The sequence below is a fragment of the Balaenoptera ricei genome, chromosome 19, assembly GCF_028023285.1.
Source record: "Balaenoptera ricei isolate mBalRic1 chromosome 19, mBalRic1.hap2, whole genome shotgun sequence".
In the NCBI taxonomy this organism is placed as follows: Eukaryota; Metazoa; Chordata; class Mammalia; order Artiodactyla; family Balaenopteridae; genus Balaenoptera; species Balaenoptera ricei.
The window spans coordinates 35,785,764-35,810,773 of NC_082657.1; the positions used below are offsets into that span (position 1 = coordinate 35,785,764).

General features: G+C 51.9%; 1 protein-coding gene across 7 annotated transcripts in view; it reads left to right on the plus strand.

The window, feature by feature from the left end:
* The window catches only part of NLRC5 (NLR family CARD domain containing 5), a 90,114-nt gene extending 67,384 nt beyond the window's left edge, over positions 1-22,730 (plus strand). For 6 of the 7 annotated variants that reach the window (XM_059905827.1, XM_059905822.1, XM_059905828.1 and 3 more), the window contains 23 exons: positions 852-938; positions 2,652-2,735; positions 3,531-3,620; positions 4,022-4,087; positions 5,770-5,853; positions 5,941-6,024; positions 8,373-8,459; positions 8,974-9,051; positions 9,844-9,927; positions 10,252-10,335; positions 11,907-11,990; positions 12,636-12,719; positions 15,151-15,234; positions 16,446-16,529; positions 16,926-17,009; positions 17,298-17,381; positions 17,516-17,593; positions 18,331-18,414; positions 18,512-18,583; positions 18,867-18,950; positions 20,141-20,224; positions 20,590-20,673; positions 21,642-22,730. In XM_059905827.1, the coding sequence (XP_059761810.1) occupies positions 852-938; positions 2,652-2,735; positions 3,531-3,620; positions 4,022-4,087; positions 5,770-5,853; positions 5,941-6,024; positions 8,373-8,459; positions 8,974-9,051; positions 9,844-9,927; positions 10,252-10,335; positions 11,907-11,990; positions 12,636-12,719; positions 15,151-15,234; positions 16,446-16,529; positions 16,926-17,009; positions 17,298-17,381; positions 17,516-17,593; positions 18,331-18,414; positions 18,512-18,583; positions 18,867-18,950; positions 20,141-20,224; positions 20,590-20,673; positions 21,642-21,753 (1,930 nt within the window). In that variant the 3' untranslated portion in view covers positions 21,754-22,730. Of the gene's footprint in view, positions 1-851; positions 939-2,651; positions 2,736-3,530; positions 3,625-4,021; positions 4,088-5,769; positions 5,854-5,940; positions 6,025-8,372; positions 8,460-8,973; positions 9,052-9,843; positions 9,928-10,251; positions 10,336-11,906; positions 11,991-12,635; positions 12,720-15,150; positions 15,235-16,445; positions 16,530-16,925; positions 17,010-17,297; positions 17,382-17,515; positions 17,594-18,330; positions 18,415-18,511; positions 18,584-18,866; positions 18,951-20,140; positions 20,225-20,589; positions 20,674-21,641 lie in introns of those variants that run through there. The other variant, XM_059905829.1, reaches the window with a different exon arrangement.
* Positions 22,731-25,010: the final 2,280 nt, after the last annotated feature.

The window sequence follows — 25,010 nt, forward strand, 5'->3', positions numbered from 1 at the left end:
TATAACACCTCTTAACGTTTGCTAAGCTCCCTTTTAAATAAAGAGAGAGCTCTCAGCAGGTGCCAATGTCTGGCTTGAATTTAATGATGATATTTTGCTCTCATTTCCTGTATCCTTATGCTTATGCAATGCCAGTTTTCCATTGGAGTGAGTGATACAGGGTTTCCTTTTCCAATAAATGCATTAAATAAAAAGAATGCGCTGATTTAAAAATAGGAAGTAAACAGTAGTGTAATAGGGAATTTAGGACTATGGAAAAAATCATGAAGGAGAGTAACAGTGATAAAAATTTGAGATACTGGTTTTAGGTACTTTCTCATTTTAAGATTTTTTTTTTTTTAAGTTGCTGGCTGGCTATAAGCTGTTCATTTACCTTATCATGTAGTCTCGGTGTAGTCCTCTCAAAGACACTATTACTTTTGATTCCAGCATCAATAACCCTCTGCAGGAGCAGACCTCACCCTTAGTCTCCTCCCCTCCACCCTCATGTCTGTCCATTAAAGTGACCCCCAAGAGCTGTAGTTCACCTTGAATCAGAATCAGTCTGGAGAGCCTTGTTCCTAGAGCTTTTAATTCAGCGCGTTTGGGTTGCGTTCCCAGAATATGCCTCTTACCAAGTTCCCAAGGGATGCTGGTGGGGCTGGTCGGGGACCACACTTTGAGAACCACCTCCCCAGAGGGAGACTGTTGGTGGGATCTGCTGTGGAGGGAGGTGGGAGTGGTGGATGCTGGATGTTTCCAGAGAATCCAAGCTTGGGTGAGGCCCCGCTGAAACTCAGAGGCCACACCCAGGACTAGCCAGGGCAGAGGGTCTGAGTGGCCCCATCCCCGGTTTGCACCCCTTCCTGCAGCAGATTCACAGGCTGCGGCCTCAGCCAGGAGCACGTGGAGCCGCTCTGCTGGTTGCTGAGCAAGTGTGAAGACCTCAGCCAGCTGGAGTAAGTCGGGCCGGAGGAGGGAGAGGAGCCCGGGAGCGTGTGCCCGGGTGGCACCGAAGGGGTGTGTGTGCATGCGTGCGTGTGTGCACTCAGCACCTCTCAGGACCAGCTAACAGGGCATGGGCTGCTGGGAAGCAGTCACGTCCACATGGTTTCTCTGTCCCCATTTTATCCCTACCATTCCCCACTGCCACCATGGTGGAGCTAATTCAGGGTATGCCCTTGATCTAATTTGGGGAGCCCTTCACAAAGGGCCACAGGAGCCCCTTGGCCTCATGTTGATCAGGGCACTGGAGCTCTGCTGGCTGGTGGGGCCTGAAAGAAGGGATCCGTTGGTTTGCCTGGCAGGTGGTTAAGAGCAACAAATGCCTCAGCCTGCAGAGGGCCCTGGAGGGTGGGGATTTGTGGGCTCTCGTATTGATGTGAAGTGGTATCTGTGTGGCCTGTCTTGGGTACCCAAATAGTGCAGCCCGCATGGGTAGGTGAAAAAAAGCAAATACCTATTGAGTAGTTTCTCCACTGTCCTAAGTGCTTTACATATTCTTTTTATCCTTCCAACAACCCTAAGTACTATTGTCCCCATTTTATAGATGAGAGAACTGAGATACAGAGAGTTTAAGAACCTGCCCTGAGTCACACAACTAGTACGATGCAGTCTTTGCTCAAAACTGTTAGGAGTCCAGCTTAGGACAAGCAGGATGTAAAGAGAGCTGTCTACCCGAAAAACCACAATTTAAGTTCCTGTTGTGATGTAGCCAAGGAGAGAAATGTGGCTGATGAAAATCATGTATTTTAAAGAAAGCTGAATAAGCAAGATGTCTTTAAGTTTTTCTGTTTTTTCATCATAGAGGGAACTTTTGCTTATTTTAAAGATGACTTTAGTAAGTGGCTTCCTGAGACAAACTAGTTTTTCATTTTTAAAATTTCTCAGGAAAAGACAAAATAAACAAGGCTTAAAAGTGTCATAATCAGGGGCAAAATGAGTTCAAAGATGCAGGACAAAAATCAGATATTCCCGGGCACGCTGATTATATTGTTTCTGAAACTGTAGCTAAAACCATAGAACGCTACAATGAAGGGAAATAAGAAAGTCTTCCAGTGCAATTTCAGATATTGCATTCTCAAATTAAAAGAAGAAATCTGATGGGTAAATGCATCCTCCAAATATCTTTCTTTTTCCTGAATTTACTCTTGTTCAAAAATTATGGCTCTCAACGGATGCAGGCCAAGTGCATAGTAAAAGCGAATTGGTTTTTCTCTAACCCCTGAAAGCCTGCTGGAGGCACATGAGTCCTGGGAGTGGTCACCAGATACTGAAGGGGAAGATGAGGCCTGGTTAACTGTGGTGCTGGTGAGGGGGGTGGTGGTGATAATTCTAGTGGTGATGGAGGTGGTGATGCCGAGTAGCAGCGACGGGATGGTGCTGGTGGTGATGATGGTGCTGTTGGAACAGAAGTAGTGCGCGGTGGTGGAGGGGATAATGGCGGTGCTGTTGGAACAGAAGTAGTGCGCGGTGGTGGAGGGGATAATGGCGGTGCTGTTGGAACAGAAGTAGTGCGCGGTGGTGGAGGGGATAATGGCGGTGCTGTTGGAACAGAAGTAGTGCGCGGTGGTGGAGGGGATAATGGCGGTGCTGGGTGGGTAGAGTAGCAGTGATGGTAACTGAAGAGAAGGCACGTCTGAGCACCAACAACCTCCTCGTACCTCTTGCAGCCTCTCAGCAAACCTGCTGGGTGATGCCGGGCTCAGGTGCCTCCTGGAATGTCTCCCTCAGGTGCCCATCTCCGGTTCACTTGAGTAAGTGATGAGCAGCCTCAAGGACAGCAAGGGGGAAGACTCTCCAGGGCCAAGACCATTAGTGGGCTTCTTTTGAGGCATCCCTAGAGAACTGCAGAGGACAAGGGCTGGGGAGGGGAAAGGGCTGATTCTTACCTTGACCCCTGCCTACCTTGGGTCCTTTCTTCCTTCCCTCATTGCCCACTATGGGCAGAGCTCCCACCAGACACCCAGGAGAGGCTGTGACTAAAGCTTGGTGACCCAAGGTGACTCCGGGTAGGAAGCAACAGTTCATCCCTAACCAGCTTTAGGATCTCAGTTGTCCTGGCTTTTGGTCCATCCCATCCCTGAAGCTCCTCTGACCAAATCTATGGGACACGGATTTGGGGATGTTGCCACAGCAGGGAGGGTCCCTAGGAAGTCATCCTCACTCACTCAGTCACCTCAGTGACCTGGGAGACTGGCGGCCACAGCCAGGATACAACCCGTTGCTAGGCAACTGGGCTTTGTGCTCTGGGCATCCCTGACCCCTGTGGGGCTGGCGTTGCCAGCCTGGCCTCATCATCACCCGGTCTCAGACCACAGGGGCAGCTCTCAAAGACTCATAGTCTGGTGCCTGACCTGCCCCGTGTGGGGATAGCGCCCCTCTGGCCTCTCTCTGGACCTCAGTGTCTCCACCTGGAGAACGGACACTCAGACATTGCGGACGCTCCTCTGGGAGATGACAGCTGGAAGGGAAGAGACGAGGGGGGCTGGGCAGGGCTCCACTGAGGTGCTTCCCCCCACCCCCCATCCTGAACCTCTTTTCTCTTCTAGTCTAAGTCACAACGGTATCTCTCAGGAAAGTGTCCTGTGCCTGGTGGAGACTCTCCCCTCCTGCCCACGTGTCCGGGAGGCCTCAGTGAAGTAAGGAGATGTCGGTGCCACTTGCTGATGGTGGGGAGGCAAGACTCGCACACTCAGTGGCCCCCCATCTGTGTGACTTGGGCAACCTCCCCCCCTCTCTGAGTCTCAGGATTCACTGAACGTGGGATCATAGTTTCCATCCTCTGAGGCCCGTGTGCCACAGGGCCTAGGGAGGCCACGGGTTAGGGAACACCAGGTTTGGGGTCCTTGTAGAAGGAGGTGGGAGTCTCCTCGGGTCGGCACGGGTCTCTCCTCTGGTCGGCAAGGGTCTCTCTCGTGGCTTCCACCCGCCCTTGCCCCTGCAGACCCAGCCCCCTTCCCTCCTGCACCCCCTGATGCCTGGGTCCCAAGGATGCCGGCGAAGCTGGGCCCTCGGCTTCCATACACCCCTCTCTCTGCAGCCTGGGCTCCAAGCAGAGCTTCTGGATTCACTTCTCCCGACAGGAGGAGGCTAGGAAGACACTGAGGTGATTTCTGGTCTGGGGTGACGGGAAGGGGGGACGGGGGAGAGGAGGCTGACCCTGCGGTGGCCTCCATGCCTCCTTCCTCTCTGGGTCCTCTCCTCCTTCACACACCCTGCTTCAAGCTACTGCCTGGGTTTGCCTCTCCCCCACATCTGCCCCCAATCTCCCCATACCTCCAGCCCCTGGGCTGGGCCTTTGAGTGGTATTTGTGCCCCTTAGCCACATCCTAACTATAAGTCTGGAGGCTTCTGAGTTAAGAGATCAGACTCTGGAGCCACTTGGGATAAATCTTAGTTCTACCACTTACCAGCTGTGTGACCTTGGACAAGTGACTTAACCTCTCTGTGTTTCAATTCCTCATCTGTAAAATGGGAATAATAGTGAGACCTACCCTTTAGGGTTATTGTGAGGATTAAATGAGTTAATATATATACAGTGCTTGGAAAGGCCCTGGCTTATTTGAGTGTTGTATCAGTTGTTTATTATTACTGTTATTATTATTCCCCCTGGTAGCCTTGAGCTCTGTCTCTCTCTCTCAGCCTTGGGTTAGTTCCTCTACATGTCTTACTTCACCTTTGGTCGTGGCCTCTGAATCGGTCCACTGCCTCTGGCTAGGCCTCCTCCAATCATCCCACAGCACCTGGAGGGATCTTCCCAACACACACATCTGACTGTGGTACTCCATTGCTCTAAGCCCTTCGGTGGCTCCCAGTGGCCCTCAGGATAAAGTCCAAATTCCTTAACCTGGCCTTCTCCCTCAGAGTCTGATCTGGCTGTCACCTCCCGCCGTGTTCTTCCCCACTCCCCCCCACTCCACACACACACCACCCTCACACCAAGTATATACACACCACATACCACCCCCGCACACACACACACAGCACATGTGCGCACAAATTCAGCCACGAGGGATCTTTGTTCACCAAACACGCACTGCCTGATGAAGCTTCCCTGCTTCTGGGTACTCAGCCTGACGTTCTCTTCCCTACCTTTTCTGAGATCAAATTCTCCTAATCCTTTAAGACCCAGCTCAAACGTCAGCCCCTCCTGGACACCTCTGGTGGCCCCTGTCCTGTGAGAGGGAGCGGCCCCGTGGTGCTGTGCTGGGCCCTCTTCTCAGCCTGTCTGTCTGTGAGACAGTGTTCCGAGGCCTGTCTGCCGGCCACACGGGGCCGGGCAGCGGGAGGGCAGGGCCACAGCCAGAACCCCAGTCCCTCCTGCCCCCGAGGGAGCCTGGACTAGGGTGGTACTGGAGACGAGGGAAGCGGTCATGGGTTTGGGGTGTGGAACCAGGCTGACTTGGATTGAAACCCGAATCTGTCCCTACTTCTTACCAGCTGTGTGTCCTTGGGTTGGTCACTTTCTCCGTCTGTAGGTGACGCTCTTGGGGTTCGGTGAGATACTGCACGTAATGCAGACACTCCTGCGTGCTCACATGGTGCACCCAGAGGCTGGCACAGGGCCTGCCTTAGAGTCAGGGCTCAGTAAATGACTGACTCCTCGCACTTCCTTGGGAGGTGGTCTCTCCAAAGAGAAGAGAAGGGCAGGGGTTGCGTCTTTGGCCTTTTCTCAGGCCTTTGGTCCAGGCCTTCGCCCTCAGAGGAGGCTTCCCCATGGGTCCTGGCAGCAGGACGGCAGTCCCAACAGGCCTCGCCCAAGCTCTGTCCCTTGCCCTCTGCCCTCAGGCTGAGCGAGTGCAGCTTCGAGCCAGAGCACGTGCCCAGACTGGCCACTGGCCTGAGCCAGGCCCTGTGGCTGACGGAGCTCACGTGAGTGACCAGGCCCAGCCCGTGGGGGCAGCTGAGGGGTGGAGAGTCCCTGCCAGAACTTCTCTGGTAACTGACCTCTGTCTGCAGGCTGACCCAGTGCTTCGTGGGCCTGGAGCAGCTAACCATCCTCCTGGGTCTGCTAAAGTGCCCGGAAGGACTGCTCACTCTGAGGTATCGCCTGCCCGTGACCCTGGGAGGGGGCCGTGGTGGGAATGGGGGGCAGAGGTGGGCTCTGAAGTATGGGTCCCCCTGAGGTCATGGTCTTAGCCGTTTCCTGCATCCAGAGCCCTGCCACCTGGATGTAGACCCACCCTGCCCATTAGTCCCAGAAACCCCCTCAGGCTCAGAGAAGCCTCCCTCCCCAAAGTGGAGCCTATATTTGGGGACTTCAGAAAAAGAGGAAACTGAAAAGGACACCGAGCTGAGGTCAGAAATAACATGTAACAAATATCATGTTTGTATGTTCACTGCGATCATTTTAAAACTTTCAGAAAAACAGAGAAGTTTCCAAAAAGTAGAAAAACAATTTTGAAAACTCATATTCTCATCACCTAGTTTTGACAGTTGTTGATGTTTTTCCATATTTGCCTCGTATTTTTACTTTTTAGCTGAAGTGTCTTAAAGTAAGTTATAGATCTCATAAAATATCACTCCAAAATATTTCACCACAAGTCTTTAAAAAATAAGGACATTTTCTACATAATCACAGTTGAATTAGGACACCTACAAAAATCAGTAGCAATTCCTTAGTGTCAGGTATTACCCAGTCGAATCTAAAATTTCCCACTCTCCCCAGATGGGACGGCTGGCTCTTTGGATCCAGGATCCGGACAAGGTCCACATTTGCATGGAGTGGTGATGGCTCTTCGGACTCTTAATGGGTGAACCGTTGACAAAACCGGTCCCCTGTGCTGTAGACCGTCCCACTTTCTGGCTCTGTCTGGTGCTTCCTTGTGATGTCATTGAGTTTGTTCCTCTAACCCCTGACTTTCCTGGAACTGGAAAGGCTCTATGGGATTTGTGTCGAAAAATACGTACTTCGTGGCCAATGCTGTGCACTTCTCAACTCAGCCCGTGATGAGGCATATAGAGTCTGGTTGTTCCCCAACATGATATTTTTAAAAATTGTGTTAGAATACACATAACATAAGATTTACCATCTTAACCATTTTTAAGTGCACAGTTCAGTAGTGTTAAGTACATTCACATTGCTGTGTAACCGAAACTTTTCATGCAAAACTGAAACTCAGTACCCATTACCCCCCCTCAATTTCCCCTCCCCCCAGCCCCTGGCTTTCTACTCACCTTTCTACTCTGTTTCTGTGGATCTCAGTCCTCTAGGTGCATCATACAAGTGGAATCATACAGTATTTGTCTTTTTGTGATGGGCTTATTTCACTCAGCATAATATTCTCAGGGTTCATCCTTGTTGTACCATATTATAGAATTTCCCTTCCTACTTAAGGCTGAATGATATGCCACTGTGTGTACACACCACATTTTCTTTAGCCATTCATCCATCAGTGGACATTTGGATTGCTTCCACCTTTTGGCTATTGTGAATAATGCTGCTACGAACATAGGTGTACAAATATCTCTATATCTCTGCTTTCAATTCTTTGGTGTAGAATCGCTAGATTACCCCAAATAGCATTTTAAAATAAAACTTGTCTTACTCTAAAAATAACGTGTACTCCTCGTAGAAATTTGTGGAAAACCCAGAAGAACGTAAGAAGAAAATAGTACTTGGAAAAAAAAATTCAACATAACTTTAGAAGCAGCAATGTTTTAAACAACTCTCTTTTTCCTGCTTCTAAATTAATGCATACAGGGACTTCCCTGGCAGTCCGGTGGTTAAGACTTCGCCTTCCAGTGCATGGGGTGTGGGTTCAATCCCTGGTCGGGGAGCTAAGATCCCACATGCCTTGTGGCCAAAAAACAAAACATAAACAGAAGCAATATTGTAACAAATTCAATAAAGACTTTAAAATAATGGTTCACATCAAAAAAAATCTTTAAATTAATGCATACACATTGTAGAAAGTTCAGAAAATATTGAAAACTAAAGAAGAAATAAAATAAAAACCCTTCAGGAGAATTCTACAATTGAAACAATCACCATTAACATTTAATATATTTTTCTCATAGCTCTGTCTCCCTGTTCCTCACCATATGTGTTTTTCCCTTTCCATATATATTTTTCCTTTTTTTAAATACAAAATTGGGATCATGTTTCATATACAGTTTTATTTCCTTATCTTTGCAACGTGACGTTATGTAGACCTTTTCTTAAACCTAAAAATATTGTTTAAAAAAATAACATTTTCCCTTTGGATGGTTGCATAACTGTTAGAACAAGGATGATATTAATTTTCTGTTTTATGCTTATGCCTAATTTTAAATTTTATTGTTTTAAAAATCAGCAAAACCCAAAAAGCCTCTAGGCAGCCCCCTTGGCACTTTCCTCCCCACCCCCACTAACCCTAGGCGACCTCTGTCTGTGTCCACCTCTGTGACAGGGTGGAGGAGCCGTGGATGGGCAAAGCCGGGGTGCTCACGCTGCTAGAAGTCTGTGCCCAAGCCTCAGGCAACGTCACTGAAATAAGGTAAGTCCAGGGAGGAGGCCCCTCAAGTTCTTCATCTTTTCATGACCATTGGGACCATCCGTCATCTAGACATTGGTCTCTTGTCCTGTGGGGTAATAGCTGAATCCCTAGTGAGTTCTCTGGGTCCCCAAGATGGCAGAAGCTCCTGGGGCATATGTGAGGGGCTACACATACTTGTTGGGACTTGTGCGGTAGGCAAGCCGCAGGGCCAGAGAGAGGAAGGCAGCCCCGGGTTCAAGACAAAGGGCCGTTAGATCCCAGACAGACACTGCTGGAAGTCCCTGCTGGTTGTCTGGAAGGGGCCCCTGGTGACAGTAACACACACCATGGCTCTGTGACCAGAGGTGCCAGAATCCCATGGACTAGCTAAGAGCAAAGGCGCTGGTGTCTCATTGACCTTGTCCAGGTCCCCAGTGGGTCTGGGAGCTCAGTCGGCTGAGCAGCCCCAGTCCCAGCACAGCCTATACGGGAAAGCTGCTGTGGGCCTCACGCTGGCTACCCCTTCCCTCCTCAGCATCTCCGAGACCCAGCAGCAGCTCTGTATCCAGCTGGAATTTCCCCATCAGGAGAACCCAGAAGCCGTGGCCCTCAGGTGGGACCCAGTACCTGGGGCCCCAAGAGAGAGGCTGGTGATGGAGGGAGGGGGAGAGAGGGGTACTGCTGCTTCTGACCAGTAATTCTCATGCCCCTGCTCAGAGTCCTTTGATGCCCAAAGTCTCTACATGGCCTGTGAGATCTGGCCCAACCTACCTCTTCATGCTGTCTATCCCTACCCCAAACCCTAGTCTAGGCTCCAGCTAAGCTTCCAGTACCTTAAACACCACCTTGCTCTCTTTGACCTCAGGACCTTTGCACAGGCTGTTTCTTGCCCAGAATATTCTCTCCTCCCTTTCCTTCTTCATCCTTCTTCACCTGGCTAACTCGACCTCATCCTTCAGGTCTCAGCTTAAATGCCACCATCTCAGGGAGGCCCCTCCAACCCCCCCAGACTTAGTCAAGTCCTCCCATCATCCATTCTTACAGAGGCCTGGGTTCACAGCTCCTCTAATCCATATAGCAAGTTTTTGGAAATTAAAATGTCACCTCTTTGGGGGAATGCAGCCCTGCAAGTATACATTGTGAGGACTAGACCATACCTGGATCTCAGCCCCAACTCACTTCCTTGGCTGGGTCTCCTTGTGCAGTGAACAACCTGCACAGCCATACCAGGTGCCCCATCCTGACCTCTCCTTCATAGTACTTCCCATGATTGATTAGTAAATTGGGGGACTTTATTTGATTAGCATTTATTTACCACCGTAAGAAACGCTCCTTGCAGGTAGGGACTGAGTCTCCAGTACTGAGCCGGGTGTTCAGAAGCTGCTGCCTCCCTCTCCACCTCCAGGCTGGCTCACTGTGACCTTGGGACCCACCACAGCCTTCTTGCCAGGCAGCTGATGGAGACCTGCGCCCGGCTGCGGCAGCTCAGGTCAGCACCCCGAAACCCTGTCTGGGGCCCTGAGTTCTCTGATTGACCCCAGTGCCCGCTCCAGGCCATAGGTGAGAGGCTGGCCAGTGCAGGATGGGGATGAGCAGAGCCTGGGGCTGTGCTAGCATTCTTGCTTCCCTCTGCAGGAAAGACTCACACCTGGCCAGTGGGGGAGAGCCCCAGGGTGGCAGAGGGGAGCCCTGCCCCACTGGGAGCTCTTGGGTGGGCCTTGCCCCTCTCTTGGCCTCCCCATCTCTATGTGATGTTTGATCCCTGAGGTGTGTCCAGCCTGAAATCCTCTGGAATATGCTTGGGCCTTTTCAGCTTGTCCCAGGTGAACCTCTGCGAAGCCAGTGCTCTGCTGCTACAAAGCCTCCTGTTGTCCCTCTCTGAGCTCAAGAACTTCCGGTATGCAGACAAGACTTTCACTCAGGGCCTCCCCCGCCCGCCCCCTGCAGCTCAGCCCCGCCCCCTGCAGCTCAGCCCCGCCCCCACACTTCCTGTTCTCCCCAACCCTGCGCTCAAAGGAGCTCTGTGTCCCCATCCCATGGGCTGGGACCACACATGACCCTGGAGATGATGCCAGGGTTCATGGTCATCTACATGGCCACGTGGCACGAAGGTGATTCCCTTTTGAATGCTCTTTCTTTTTCTTTTCTTTATTATTTGGAAATAATTGCAAACTAATAGAAAAGTTGCGAGAAGACTGAGAAGAACCTCCATATGCCATTTTCCCAGATTAACCCTGTGTCGTTATTTTTTCACATTTGCTCTTTTCTTCCCTTCTTCCTTCCTCACCCCTCCCCTCTCTTCTCCACCCCCCCTTTCTTGTTCTGAACCATTTGAAAGTTGCATAATTATGCCCCTTCGCCCCTTAATATTCCAGTGAATTTCCTAAGAACAAGAACATTCTCTCCCCTAATCCAGTAAAAGTATGAAATTCAGGCAATTTAACATTGATATCCTACTATTATCTAAACTACAGTTTATATTCCAATTTTGCCAATTGTCCCAATAATGTTTATTGCTTTTTTTTTCAGGCCTGGATTCCATCCAGGATCACACACTGTGTTTAGTTGTCATCTCTCTTTTGTCTCCTTCAATTTGGAATGTGTCCTCAGCCCTTCTTTGTGTTTCATACTGTCATGACATTTACATGCCAGTTACTTTGTAGAATGTCCTTCTGCTTGGGTTTCTCTGCTGTTTCCTCATGCTTAGATTTAGGTTCTGCATTTGGGGCAGGACTATCACAGAGGTGCTGCTGTGTTCTTCTCAGTGTGTCACATCGGGAGGCACATGATGCCTATTTGTCCCCTTACTGGTGATGTTAACTGTTATCACCTGGTTAAGGTGGTGTCTGCCAGGTTTCTTCACTTGCAAAGCTACTGTTTTTCCCTTTGTAATTAACCAGTTATCTGGTAGGAAGATACTTTAAGATGATGTAAATATCCTGGTCTTCCTCAAACTTTCACCCATGAATTTTAGCATCCATTGATAATGCTTGCCTGAATCAAATATCAAGGATGATGGTTGCAAAGTGGAGCTTTTGTAACTCTCAGTTCTCTTTTAATTCAACCGATCGCATCGGGGAGAAGGTCTCCTTTTGGTACCAATATATCTTTAACACCCTCTCCAATACTTGCTACATTTTTTGTTTAAATAAAGATGCAGAGCTCATGGTAAACGACAGTAACTAGCTAGACTTTACAGTGATGCCTGATTATGGCAGACATTGTGAAGTTGCTACCTGAATGATTGTGGTTTAAAGAAGTATTCAACTAGTCCACGTGCCTGCCTCCAAGCTATATCTTGACTTAAAGATTCCCTGATGAGAGAGATTTATGAAGGGAAGGAAGGTCCCCTCCCACTGCCCGCCAGGAACCATTCCCCACCCCACCTCCTTGCCCTCTGCCACCAGCATCCAGAGCTCCCAAGACCCAGAGCTCCTACCTGACTTGCCTCCCTTTGACCCCCACCAGGCTGACCTCCAGCTGTGTGAGCTCCAATGGGCTAGCCCACCTGACATCTGGTCTAAGCCACTGTCACCACCTGGAGGAGCTGGAGTGAGTTGTGGGGTGGAAGGGTCCGGGAAGGGATGGCCCAGCTAAAGGCAAGGGGTGGGGAGGACAGTTGTGCCTTTGGTTAAAGTGGGTGGTGGGACTTCAGCCTGTCGCTTTTCTCCCTGATGAAGCCCGGCAACTCTGGGTGTGGCTTGGGGAAGGCTGAGCACTGGATTCTTGGTCCCGACTTTATCACTCACTCAGAGTGACCTTGGGCGAATAACTGTGCCTCTCTAGACTTGGACAGCCTAATCTGTAAAATGGGGCTTATCATCCTTCTCTGCCTAGAGCGGCTCTGGGTGTTGGGTAGAGAGAGAGCTAAGGGGCAGAAGGGATCATTGCACGTGTGTGTGTGTGGTGTGTGTCACTTGTCCCTGGCTTCCTCTGGTGCAGCCCTCATTCCAGGGCATCCTTTCTCAGCTGGGTCAGCTGTGACTGCAGTGCCCACCTCCTCGGGGACCCCAGAGCCTGACCCTTGGGGCCAGGAATGTCCCTGTGGAGCCCGGATAGGAAGGGTGGTCTGGGATCTGTGGACCCAGAGCCAGCCTCCTGGGGGGACTGAGGTGGTAAGGGGGGCTGATTTGACAGCTCAGCTCCAGGGGCTGGGCAGGCTTGTCTAACCCTCACCTCATGCTTGGTCCCCTCCAGCTTGTCTAACAATCAACTTGGCGAGGAGGGCACCAAGGTGCTGACGCGGGCCCTTGAGGGCAAGTGCTGGCTGAAGAGGCTTGAGTAAGTGGTGGTGGTTAATGGGGGTGAGAGCGGGGGAGTTGGGAGCATGTCTAAGAACCTTTGCATCTCTAGTGAACACCACTGTCAATCTCCTGGATGGACCCAGGTGAGCTGAATGCCCTCCCTTTTCCTTCCTTACCTGGCTCTGGGTGTTATCAAAATGCTTCATCATAAGAAACAGAATACTCAGTCAAAGCAACCCGACCCAGAAATGTGTTAACTCATGTCACAGAAAATAACAAGGCAACTGATTTCAGGCTTGGTTGGATCCAGGTTCTCTATTTGTTCCCCCTCCTCCCTCCCTCCCTCTCTCTCCCTCCCCACCCCCCATCTCTTAACTTCATCCTCAGGCAGGCTGTCCCTGCAGCTGCAGGTTCACTTCCTACCAGCCAAGTGGAAAGGGAGCACCTTTTTCCCTGTACCTACAACACAAGTCCCTAGAATGAGTCTCACTAGACTAGCCCAGGTCACATGCCCACCCCTAAACCAATCACTGTGGCTCTAAGCACACGATAATCTGATTGGCCAGATCTGGGTCACATGCCCATCCAATTATCTGGACTGAGTCAGGGGTGGTATTTCAGGGGACTATTAACACAAGACAGGGAAACAAACTCTGGCAGAAAAAAAACCCATAGATGACCACTGCCATTTGCCTACAATCGTTTCCTTAGTAACTGGCAACTTTTACTCTCACCTATAATTTGGAGTCACCAAATTCTTAGAAACGCTGGAAACAGCCTCAGTCTAAAGGACAGGTCCCCATCCTGCACAGACATGACAGTATCGAGACAGAACACTTGACAAGGCATCTTCTGCTTTTAATCTCTAGGTTTATCCGTTGACCAAAAATACACATGAATTATAAAAAGTTCCATCATCATAGAAATATGTAACAATGAACATGAAATCCCTGGCAATGACACCCCCTGGGAAAACTTCTGTAAATGAGCAGTTTGTGAGTTTTCCTCCAGATTTTTTTAGACACATTTTTGAATACAGTTTAAAAGCAGCTCTCTGACTTTTTGCCCCTTAACAATGAATGAAATTCTTCCACTTTGTCCCTCTTTGCATATCCTGGCAGGGGTCAGGGGGTGGTATTAGGGAGACCTTTGACCAGAGGGTCCAACTGTCTTCCCACTGAGATGTTTCTTTGGCTTCCCCCCATGTGCCTGCACCTCTGCTCAGCCTCCCTTTCTTCTGGAAGCTTTTATTTGGGGTGGAGTTGGAGGCCCAGTGAGGTCATTCATTGGCTCATTCATGCGTTTAACATATATGTGTGTTCACCTGGGCACCCGGGCCAGAGCCAGGAGCTGGAAGTGCTTCAGAGAACAGGACATGCGGGATCTTAGTTCCCTGACCAGGGATCGAACCCATGCCCCCTGCATTGGGAGCGCGGAGTCTTAACCACTGGACCGCCAGGGAAGTCCCAATGATTCCTTTCTGTCTGAAGGAAAGGGATGGATCTTCACTCCCCAGAGACCTCTTCCAGTTTCAGATCTGTCATTTCTGAGTGTCTCCTCTCCAACAAGCAGCTCCCCTCAGATCCAGCCAACTTTTCCCACCTGTCCATCAGGGTGAAATGGTTAGGGGTGTAGGTGCTAGTTAACAGCCACACCACCTGGCATAGTGACCCAACTGTCCCAGTTTAGCTGGGACTGAAAGTCCCGCATCCTGGAAAACTCCTCAGTTCTGGGCAAACCAGGATGGTTGTCACCTCTCAGTTCCACCTCTTCGTGTGTGAGCTTAGGCAAGGTACTTAACCTCTCTCTGTTTTCTTCCTCATCTTAACTCTGGGGATAATAGCTGGACCTACCCCCTCAGTGATTGTGAGGATTAAATGAGATCACACCCATGAAGCACTTAGAGCCTGGCACAGAATTCACACTCTACAAGTATTGGCTGCTATTATTATTATCATTATTATTATTACTGTTATTATTATTATTCCTCTCTCCTGCCCAAGGTGGGGGCCGTAAGGAGCATGAGCCATGGGTAACACATGGTTGGGCCCAGGAATGGGAATCCTACAGCCTTGGCTTCTGTTCCTGAGGCTGCCACTTTCTGTGTGTGACTGCTGGGCCTCAGTGTGCCTCATCTGTAAAATGGGGATAACTGTATATCACATCATCTCTAAATGGCCCTTAGTATGCACTTGGTATGTGGTCGCTATGATTACTGATCAGTAGTCTGGGTCTAGTGTGATTCAGAATATAGAACTGCTGCCTGGATGACTGTAATAATTCTTACAGAGAAAACAGCATTTGGATTTCCCAGTGCAGTTTTGTCTGTACAGTTTTGGGGTTTTTTTTACACTGTGTGGATGTAAGTGGCTGTCTTGGAGATCACTGGGCATTGCTGAGCACTCAAGGTCTGCGTCAGGGACCCAAGCCCAGCATGCCAAGTCCTCCTGTGGCCTCCTCTCCTCCAGCCTCAGCCACCTCCCACTGGGCGGCTCTACCCTGGCTGCACTCACTCAAGGACTAAGCCACATGACCCTCCTGCAGAGCCTCCGGTGAGTGACCAAGTGACCCCATGGGAGTGAGTAGGAGGAGGTACTTCCAAGTTCTGCTGGGACCACCCATCTAGGGAAACACTGGGACCCCTCCCTGAGAACCCTCTGTGGCTCCTGTCCTCGGCACATTCCTATAACCCTCCCAGGTCGGTGTCACAGCTCTTGCCTTTTACTGCCACCAGCTTCCTCTGCGCTACAAAAGTGACCTGAAGGGGCTGAGCCCAATTCCTAGGACAACCCTTCATGTGCACAAATTCATCCTCTGTTCTTGTTCATGTTTCTGATTCACGGATGTGGGTTGCCTAGATTCTGCATTTCAAGCTCCCAGGTGGTGCCAGTTCTGGGGGCCACAGACCACACTTTGAGTAGCGATGGTCTAGCCTCAGAGCTGATGACCTTGATATTCTGCCCTTGTGCCCCTGGCCACTTTGAGAAACAAATAGCACATGTTCTTTTCATGTGATTTTTCAAAATATGAAATATTGTGACTCTAAACAAACCCAAGCAATGACACAAAGCACTGTTTTGTTTTTATCCAAGTCCCCGGCCCCCACTCTGGCAGGGTAGAGCGTGTAGGAGATGAGCTCAGAGTTTGGGGGACCAGGTCATTTCACCCAAATTAATTTACCGAAAGGCAGTTCCCTAAAAATTAATTTGCAAAACAAAAGACAACAAAACAAGCAACCCTCAGACTAATACTTCTGCCATCAGCTGTTTTGTTTCGTTTGTTTTTTCCCCCCATTCACAGAGGCAGGGTGTGGTCAAGTGCAGAGAAGACCATAAATAGACTGGGTTTAAGGAAAAGCCCACTATTTTTATAGATTAGAACAGGATGAGCTGTGAGAGACACGTGAAACTGACATTCAGCCGGGCTGGCCTGAAGATCCCTGACATAGGGGCTGAGGCAAAGCCTGGCCAAACCAAAAAAATGTGGCCACTGCTCCAGGCCAATGGCTCTGGCCTTTCATTTCCACCTTGCCTGTGAGGCCCTGGGAGTCTTTGGCCCATCACGGCTCCTCCCTGGGCCTCCGAATTCTCCTCTGGATATTGGGTACAGTCTGCCCACCTTGCCCATCCCCCTTCCTCGGAAGTTTTGTGACTGACATATGAGTTCCTGGATATGTAAAGGCTTTGCAAACTGTAGAGTTCTTAGCACTGCACTTGCAAATGCCTTTACTCCTGACTAAGGCTTCTTGGCCCTGCTTCTCCAGTCTGAGCAGGAGTGATATCGGTGACGTCGGCTGTTGCCACCTTTCGAAGGCTCTCAGAGCTGCCACCAGCTTGGAGGAGCTAGGGTGAGTTGCCTGTCCCTCCACTAGACCCAAGACAACTTTGGCAGGGGAAGATGACAGAAGCAAGGGGCTCCTTGAGGACACTCTTCACTTCTGAGTCTCGTCACCTTCACCCACTTATATACTGCATCACCCCAGACCCAGAACCTCGGGAAACCCAAAGATAGGATATGAGAGTGTTGATTGCAGCAAGAGGGATTTAGGTCAGACACCAGGGAGAACATCGTAAACAGAAGACAAGAGTTTGGAGTCCTCACCCAACATAGGGTGAGGGGACTTTATCACTGTGGCTGAGGCCTTTCTCTAGACGTCGGCCTCCTCTTCTGGGATGAGGACACGGACAGGATGAGATGGGTGGCAGGCTGATGGTTGCAATTCCCCTGCTGTTCTCTCCCCAAGCTTGAGCCACAACCAGATTGGAGACACCGGTGCCCAGAACTTAGCTGCTGTCCTGCCGGGACTGCCTGAGCTCAGGAAGATAGAGTGAGTGGCCAGCCCTCCTGACAGGGGTCCTCAGCAGCTACACCACGGTCCGGGGAGACTCTGGCTTCCCCCCCTAACCTCAGTGTCCAGGCCCTGGGGCTGGTTACCTCCTGGAACTGTTGATCTGGGGACCTTGAGCCAGCCCAGCCCCTGCTCCTCCCTGGGCCTCTCTGTCCCATCAGGCTGGGACAGTGTGTGGTGAGAGTGCTGTCTCTTAGGGCCCTAGCAGATGTGGTGGGGTTGGCGGGGGACGGGGGAGTCAAGGGTCTGACGTCTGCCCCTCCTCAGCCTCTCGGCGAATGGCATCGGCCCGGCAGGGGGAGCGCGGCTGGCGGAGTGTCTCCCGCTTTGTAGGCGCCTAGAGGAGCTGATGTGAGTGTCTGCCCGGGTGGGCTGCCCTCTGTGTCCCCGCAGGCCACCTGGCCCTTGGGTCCCCCAGTGGGCACAGGGCAGGGGTCTGGGGCAGGCCAGCCTGGTGCTCAGTTTCATCCCCTCTCCTCTTCCAGGCTCGGCTGCAACGCCCTGGGAGACCCCACAGCCCTGGGGCTGGCCAGGGGGCTGCCCCGGCACCTGAGGGTCCTGCAGTGAGTGGCCCCCTGCCCGCGGTGTGTGCAGGGTTAGCGGGAGGGGTTCCCCCAGGAGCACTAGGGGACCAAGGCCCCCATCGGCTGAGCTGCCCCGCCTTGGGGGAAACTGTGGCGTGTGCTGGGGCTGGCTGCCCCTCCCTCGCCTGCCCCTCCCCTGCCTGCCTCTCCCCCGCCTGCTTCTCCCCTGCCTCTGGAGTCTGGGGCAGGGAAATCAGGAGACCCAGCCTCGTCCTGGCTCTGCCACCAGCCCCCTGTGGGCCCTTGGCCGAGCCCCTGCCCCTTCTGAGTCTCAGTTTCCTCATAGCTCAGCGTACCCTGTGAGCCAGTCTCCGAGGGTGAGTGAGGAAGGGTCAGCAAAGGGCTATGCAGGAGAAAAGCGCCCTGCCACTCTACAGTTTATGTCCATGGTCTCATTAGAGCCCTGTGAGGCCGGGATTTCTACTTGCTCCATTTTCCAGGCAAGGGAATTAAAGCCTGGAGAGGTGTGGAAAGCTTACCCTATTAATACGTGAAGGAGCCAGGCCTTGAACTTGGGATCTCAGACCCCAAACCCAGAGCCCTTGATACCCACCCAGGTCCTGTGTGGGTGGGGAGAGGGGTTAGGGTGGCAGTTACCCAGAGACTGTCTAAGGTCTGGCAGTGCAGCCTGAGACAAGGCTCAGGCTGGGGGGATCTAGCCCCCCAGTTCCCATACCTGGTCCCCCAGGCTCCTCTCACCCCTTCCCTTTCCTCAGCCTGCCATCCAGCCATCTTGGCCCAGAGGGGGCGCTGAGCCTGGGCCAGGCCCTGGATGGATGTCCACACGTGGAAGAGATCAGGTGAGTAGGGGCCGCGGAGCCTGGGCAGGGGGCCGGGGTGGGGGTGGGGGGTTGCGGTCTGGGGCTTCCTCTCACGGGTGTTTCCCCTGCCCTGCAGATTGGCAGAGAACAACCTGGCCGGAGGGGTCCCACATTTCCGTCTGGGGCTCCCACTGCTCCGGCAGATCGAGTAAGTAGCCTCCTCTGACTACCGGGGAGCTGGGGTGCAGTAGGGGCAGTTCTTCTCTGGCTGAGCCTGACACCTGGGAAGGCTTTTGAAGTGACAGAGGCCTCAGGTATGGGGGGAGCCTGGAACTTAAAAAAAAGGGGGCACTTTCCTAAGACTCCCAGCGTGCCCCAGATGCTGGCCACTCTGCTCCCTCCTGCTGTGATTGCAGGGTGGGGAGAGGGGCACTAGGCTGAGGGTGCCCCTGACTCAGATACCTACATCCCATCCCCTTCTCCGTCTCCAGCCTGGTGTCGTGTGAGATTGACAACCAGACTGCCAAGCCCCTCACTGCCAGCTTCGTGCTCTGCCCGGCCCTGGAGGAAATCATGTGAGTGCTTGGGAGAGCCCTGAGCTGGGCAAGGCGGGCACCTGGGGGCCTGGTTCCTTCCTCCCTGGAGGTCTTCCCATCTTGTACAGGGAAGGTCATTTTTGCTCAAAGCTCCTCTCGAGGAAGTTTTAACACTTGAGCTGCGAGTGTTGTTTGTCTAAGCTGTTGAGCCTTTCCTGCCTGTTTCCCCACCTGTGGAGGGTGAGGGGCAGTGGACCAGATGGAAATGGTTAGGACCATTTCCCGATTGTCCCTTTGGGAAGCATCTGGATAGACTACCTCACCGGGTTTATGGAGCCTTGATTTACGAACCACCTGTTGGTAGTGAGGAGTGGCTGAAACCAGCAGGCCCCCCGACCTGCCCACTGGCCATGCCCACCTCCCCCTTGGCCATCAGAGGTGCTCGGACCTTGGGACCTGGGAGTATTGCCTCAGGGATAAACTAGATTGCCAGGACTAGCCTGAGACCCTGAGCATGGTGGAAGAAAATGGAATTTCCTTAAGTACAGGACACAAGGGATTACAAGATTTTAGGTTTGCATCCTAAAGATTTTAATTCTTCCCATTACTTTACACCAAAGAGAAAGTCTCAGATCAGGGCTAACTCACCAAACACTGGTGATTATCCCTTTGTAGCCAGCAGGGGGCAGACCACAGGGTTAGCACCTTAGGAAGGACGCAGGTTCCAGCTAGAAGTTAATACCATTGTTTGCACTGTATTTATCCTTGTAACTACCTTCTACTTAGGGTCCTTAACACAAGTCTTTCATTGATAGTAGTGATAAATGTTTCCTAAGATCAGTTTCTTAAAGTGAAAAAAAAAAGAGGGGACGGAGGACTGATTTAAAGAAAAATATGAAACAAATAATATAGGCGGTACACGGATGTAGCAAAGTCAGGATGGAGGCACATGCATGGTGGAAGTTTGGATCATGATGTTTCCACAGACCTCATGTTCTGAACTCTCAGGACAGCCAGCTCCTAAGCTGTCTGGGTTCCGAGGGATGACCAGCTCGGGAATGGGGTTGGGAGGTCAGAAGGAGCCTCCTGTGCCTTGTAAAGTCTTCAGGGAGGGCACGCAGGACCCCGTGGCACTCCCCCATCCCTGTGGCCCCCAGCCCTCCCCACCTGCCCCCTGTCTCTACCCTCACTGCTCTCCTGCCACTGACATCGGCACCCCTACCCTGCAGGCTGTCCTGGAATCTGCTCGGGGATGAGGCAGCTGCTGAGCTGGCCCGGGTCCTGCCGCGGATGGGCCGGCTGAAGAGAGTGGAGTATGAGGGGCACATCCGGGGAAGCCAGAAGGGGGTGGGGAGGGCCAAAGGGGGACCTGTGTCCTGGGGAAAGCCAAGAGGCCACTGGCTCAGGCCCCCGACTCCCAGGAAGCCCTCCTGGACTTGCTCACTCCTGTCCACTCCAAGCCCCTGTCAAGCTTAGCTCTCCCTGGGTCCCGGCCTTCAGCCTTCCCGCTGCACTGTTGAATGTTGAGTTCTCTAAGCACATGCGTGGGGAGCCTTTGTCCCCACCCCCGACCTTGGCACAGGGAAGGGACACAGGGAATCACCCCTCCGGCCGCCTCCTCCCCGTCTCACCATCTCACGTCAGTCTCTTTCCCCTTCCTCCGCCGTCCATCGGGAAGCCTGGAGAAGAATCGGATCACAGCTTACGGAGCCTGGCTCCTGGCTGAAGGGCTGGCGCAGGGCTCTGGCATCCAAGTCATTCGGTAACAGGACTTGCAGGGGCAGGGATGGCTGGGGCTGGGGTGAGCACACCAACCTCTACAATGTAAAGGCACCTCCTGTAGGAGAAGGCAGGACCTGGGTCGGGAATTATCAAAGGAGACTTGGACCGCACCATCAGGGATTTGGCAGCAAGCAGACCTGGATCAAATCCCAGCCCTGCCTGTTGCCGATTGCGTAACTTTGCGTCAGTAACTCAACCTCTCTGAACCTCAGTTTCCTCCTTTGTAAAATGGAGGTAGTGATAGTATCTACCTCAGAGAGGTGCTCGGCAGAGTAAATGATTATATGAAGCACTGAGCGCAATGCCGGGCACGTAGTAAGCACTTAAAATGGTAGCTATCATCAGGGCCACCACGTACAGTTGTATAGGTGGTGCACTGAACTTCAGGGTATTGCATCTAAGGGACACCACTTACATAGTAGACGTCTAGTACACTACTAGAGTAGTAGTGAAGTGCCTCGCTCTATAAAACTCAATATGTTATGACAATTTCAGACGATGGACGTAAAGTGTCTTACAGAAGGGGAGCTTTTTCCTTATTTGTCCAATGTGTCATATGAGCATGGCCTGGGGAAGAAGCTAGCTCCCGGGGAAGAAGATTGAGTGAAGGGGACTTCCCTGGCGATCCAGTGGTTAAGACTCCACGCTTCCTCTGCAGGGGGCATGGGTGCGATCCCCGGTCAGGGAACTAAGATCCCGCATGCCGTGTGTCGCAGCCAAAAAAAAAAAAAAAGATTGAGTGGAAGAAGTCCGGGTGGGCATGGGGGATACCATCTCCCTAAGGTAGCCATACTGGCCCAATACCTGCTCCTGCCTGCCAGGTAACTCTGGAAACAGCTCTTCCCCTTTGGGGCCTTGGTTTCCCCATCTGTAGGTAGGACGGAGGGCAGAGACAAGACAGTAGGTGAGCAGCTCCCAGTGCTGAGTGTCTGTCTCTGTGCCCCACAGCCTCTGGAATAACCCCATCCCCCCGGACACGGCCCAGCGTCTGCAGAGCCAGGAGCCCAGGCTGGACTTTGCTTTCTTCGACAACCAGCCACAGGTCCCTCAGGGCACTTGATGGCTCCCTCGAGACCTTTCGAATCCAGCCGAGTGATGCCAGCTTCCACCCACCAGGATAGAGGACTCAGGAAAAGAGCCTCAGCTGGCTGTCCCTGTACCCTGCCCCACGAGGGAGAGACACGTTTTTCCTGCAACAGTCTTCGGGGAGGACTTTTTTGGCAACAAAGAGCCTAGTATAGCCAATAGACTACCCTACATCCCATGGGACATGCATGACCAGTCAGAAACATGTAACACAATAAGCATGTCATGGTGTGATGCGTGACACAGAAGGTCACACGTGACAGCATTCCATGTGACATTGCATGAAACCTGCAGTGTGGCCTGTGGGTTAATGTCATGGGTCTTAGCACTACATGTGATTGGTGGTCCATATATAAGACATGACAAATGTCCATGTCACGTGCCATGTGGCTGGCCAGATGCCCTCAGGCTGGTCCAAGATCTAATTTATTACTTTTTTAAACCAAGTATGTATTTATAAATTGCATTTCCAGAGCAGCTAAGCCAGAAAATGTCTTCCGCCCAGAATGGGATGGGGAGAGCATCCAAGCACTGACCGGCCCAGTGGCCCGAGGGCCAAGGCCCTGGGCCAAGCCAGGGATTTAGCCATGAGGCTTCCAGATGAGTATCCTCCTGCCTCAAGCCTCAGTTTTCCCATCTGTGAACTGGATCACCCACTCTCCCTTAGTTTCCAAGGACTTTAGGCCCAGGTCCAGGTAGAGCCAGCCTGACCTTGGACAGGCCCAGTCCGTGCTGTGTAAGGGACGAAGCTAGGCCTAAGGGTGCAGGGGGTGGGGACTGCCAAAATATTCAGGTAAGGCCACTGGATCAAGCCACTACCTCAGCAGAATCTGAGTGAGCTCCCAGGGGCTGCATGTGTTACACAGTGTTCTCATTACTTCCAAGAGGGCCAAAGGGTGGCCCTGCTACACTGTAAGCCAAGTTTGACCAATAAATGTGGGTGATCTTCCAGCCTCTAGCCTGAGTCTGATGTGTCCCACCACCTCACCAAAGTCAGAAGTGGTTCACCCCCTGCCCTGGGGACTGGAGAGCAGGGCAGACTACAGAGAGAGATGCTGAGAGGAACACTGGCCTGGGAGTCAGGAGGCATGGGGTCAAGTCCAGACTCTGTCTCTATATGTGGTCATGTGATCGTAGGCAAGTGACCTCCTCTCTCCAGAGCTCACCTGCACCATGAGGGTATTGTAGAAGCTCATAGTGTTAGAAACAGTCTTTGTTTGGCTTGCATTATATTTACACTCTTTTCTGATTTAACTGTCAGTATTTTAAATTGAGAACTTTGACCCAAAATTCAGATTTTCAGCTTCTCGTAGGTGCTAGTCCAGCATTCCCACTCAAGAGTAATCTGCTGGGGATGTATGACTGTGTCCTTTAGATGTGGCACACATCCCTCAGTTCGCCGCAGTCCCCACCACTCCCCAGTGTATCCCCCCTCACTATTGCTGCTTGCCTGGTCCTTGTGAGAGCCTGGGAACTCCTGGCTAAAGGATTTCCACAGGCAGGTGGTACATCAAGAACATGGCTTTGGAAGTCAGATGGGCACGGAATGGAATGTGACTTGACCCCTTGCTGCCTGTCTTCAGGGCCAGGAACTGTTTCTGTACATGTTCGTAACACCCCCTGGCCCCCAGGACTTTCAGAGGGGTCAGGGAAGCAAAGTGTGCAAAGTCCCTAGTATGAAGAAGTAGGTACTGGTTACATGCTCGTTCTCTTCCCTTTTAGGGCTGAATGTCGTATGAAGTGAAGAGGTGTTTGAAATGGCAGGAGAACAGCACCGCCTCTCCATCACCTACCTGTGGGTTGAACAAGTCCATATCTGGGGAGCCTTCCTCCAGAGCTGCACTCCACTGTGAAAAGTGGAGCAGGGAGGGTGCAGTTACTACTGATCACCACCGGAGGGCAGGCTGGCCCACTGGCGAGTCCTGAGATAACTTCACCACCGTACCCAGAATGAAGTTAGGAAGTGATGCTAGAGGCTGTTCCCACCTGGCTTGGGAACCTGGGATGTCCCAGCTGACTTGTGGTTCACCTAGATGGCTTGGCCCTGACCATTGCCACCCTCCATGTTGTCCTCGGTCCCCCACCAAGCATGAGGAGAAAGTCCTCCAGCCAAGTGCCAAGTACCCACACCCCACACAGGGGCACTCTTATCGGGCCAGGATCAGGGCACACCTGGCATCAAGTGGGGCCATCAGCCTGGTCCTGGGGGAGGGGATGGGCAGGTAGAGGATCCAAGAAGTTTACCTGGAAACCTTGAGCCCCAATTCAGTCTTTCCCTTCCGGGAAATGATGCCGAGGCCATCAGGGTGCACCTTCACGCCAAGGGGGTTGTCCTGCTTCCTCCCCTTGCCTAAGACTGGAGTATGAATTCCACAAAGCCTGAGGAGCCTTTGACCGGGGAGGTCACAGATGAGGAAGGAACAGAGCACCGACCAGAAGCTCCAGCCCAGGTGAACCGCACACCAAGCAGAGCCCAGAGCTCAGAGGCACTTCATTTGCTGCTTATTTGTTTTCCTTTTCCCTTCTTCTTTCCCCTTTAGCTCTGCCCAAGTTCTAAACTCCAAGAAACTTGCAGCAGCTGCCCTGAAATACACCACAGTACTGTCGGCACTTCAGAGCCGCCTGGGCCCAAGTCAGGTGCGGTCACCATGCTCATTTCATTAAGAAACTTCCTCTCCTGCCACCAACTTGTTTGGAGGCGTGGACTATTTTTCTACCCCATGCTGATGAGGTCTCCCTGCCCCTTTCCTCCCCAAAGTAAGCTCAGTTTAAACAGATCTATGAAAACAGATAAAATTCAAAGAAAAGTAAGGCTCTGGACCAGTAAGCAGTGTAACCAAAATGGTGCTCCCCGTTTCTGCACGTGACTCTTCCCACTAAGAAGGTAATCGGGCTGGTAAGTTCCCATGTTTAACAGCCAGGCTGGGATCAGCTCATTTTGCTGCTTTGTCACTTGGCTTCCATCCTATGGTTTTACAGATTGAATATCCACCTTTCTGATGGGAGTCACAGAATCTTCCTTCCCACTCCCTCCGGTCTCAAATCCTGCCAAATTGCCCCCTCTGTCCTTCCCCTAAACATACACGTGTCTGAAATCCACTGTCCAGGCCAGTACCTCTCGAACTGAAAAATCATAGTTACAGACACTGCAGTGTGCATTGAATCATCTGTGGATCTCGTTAATTTGCAAATTCTGATTCAACGGGTCTGGGGCGGGGCCTGGGATTCTGA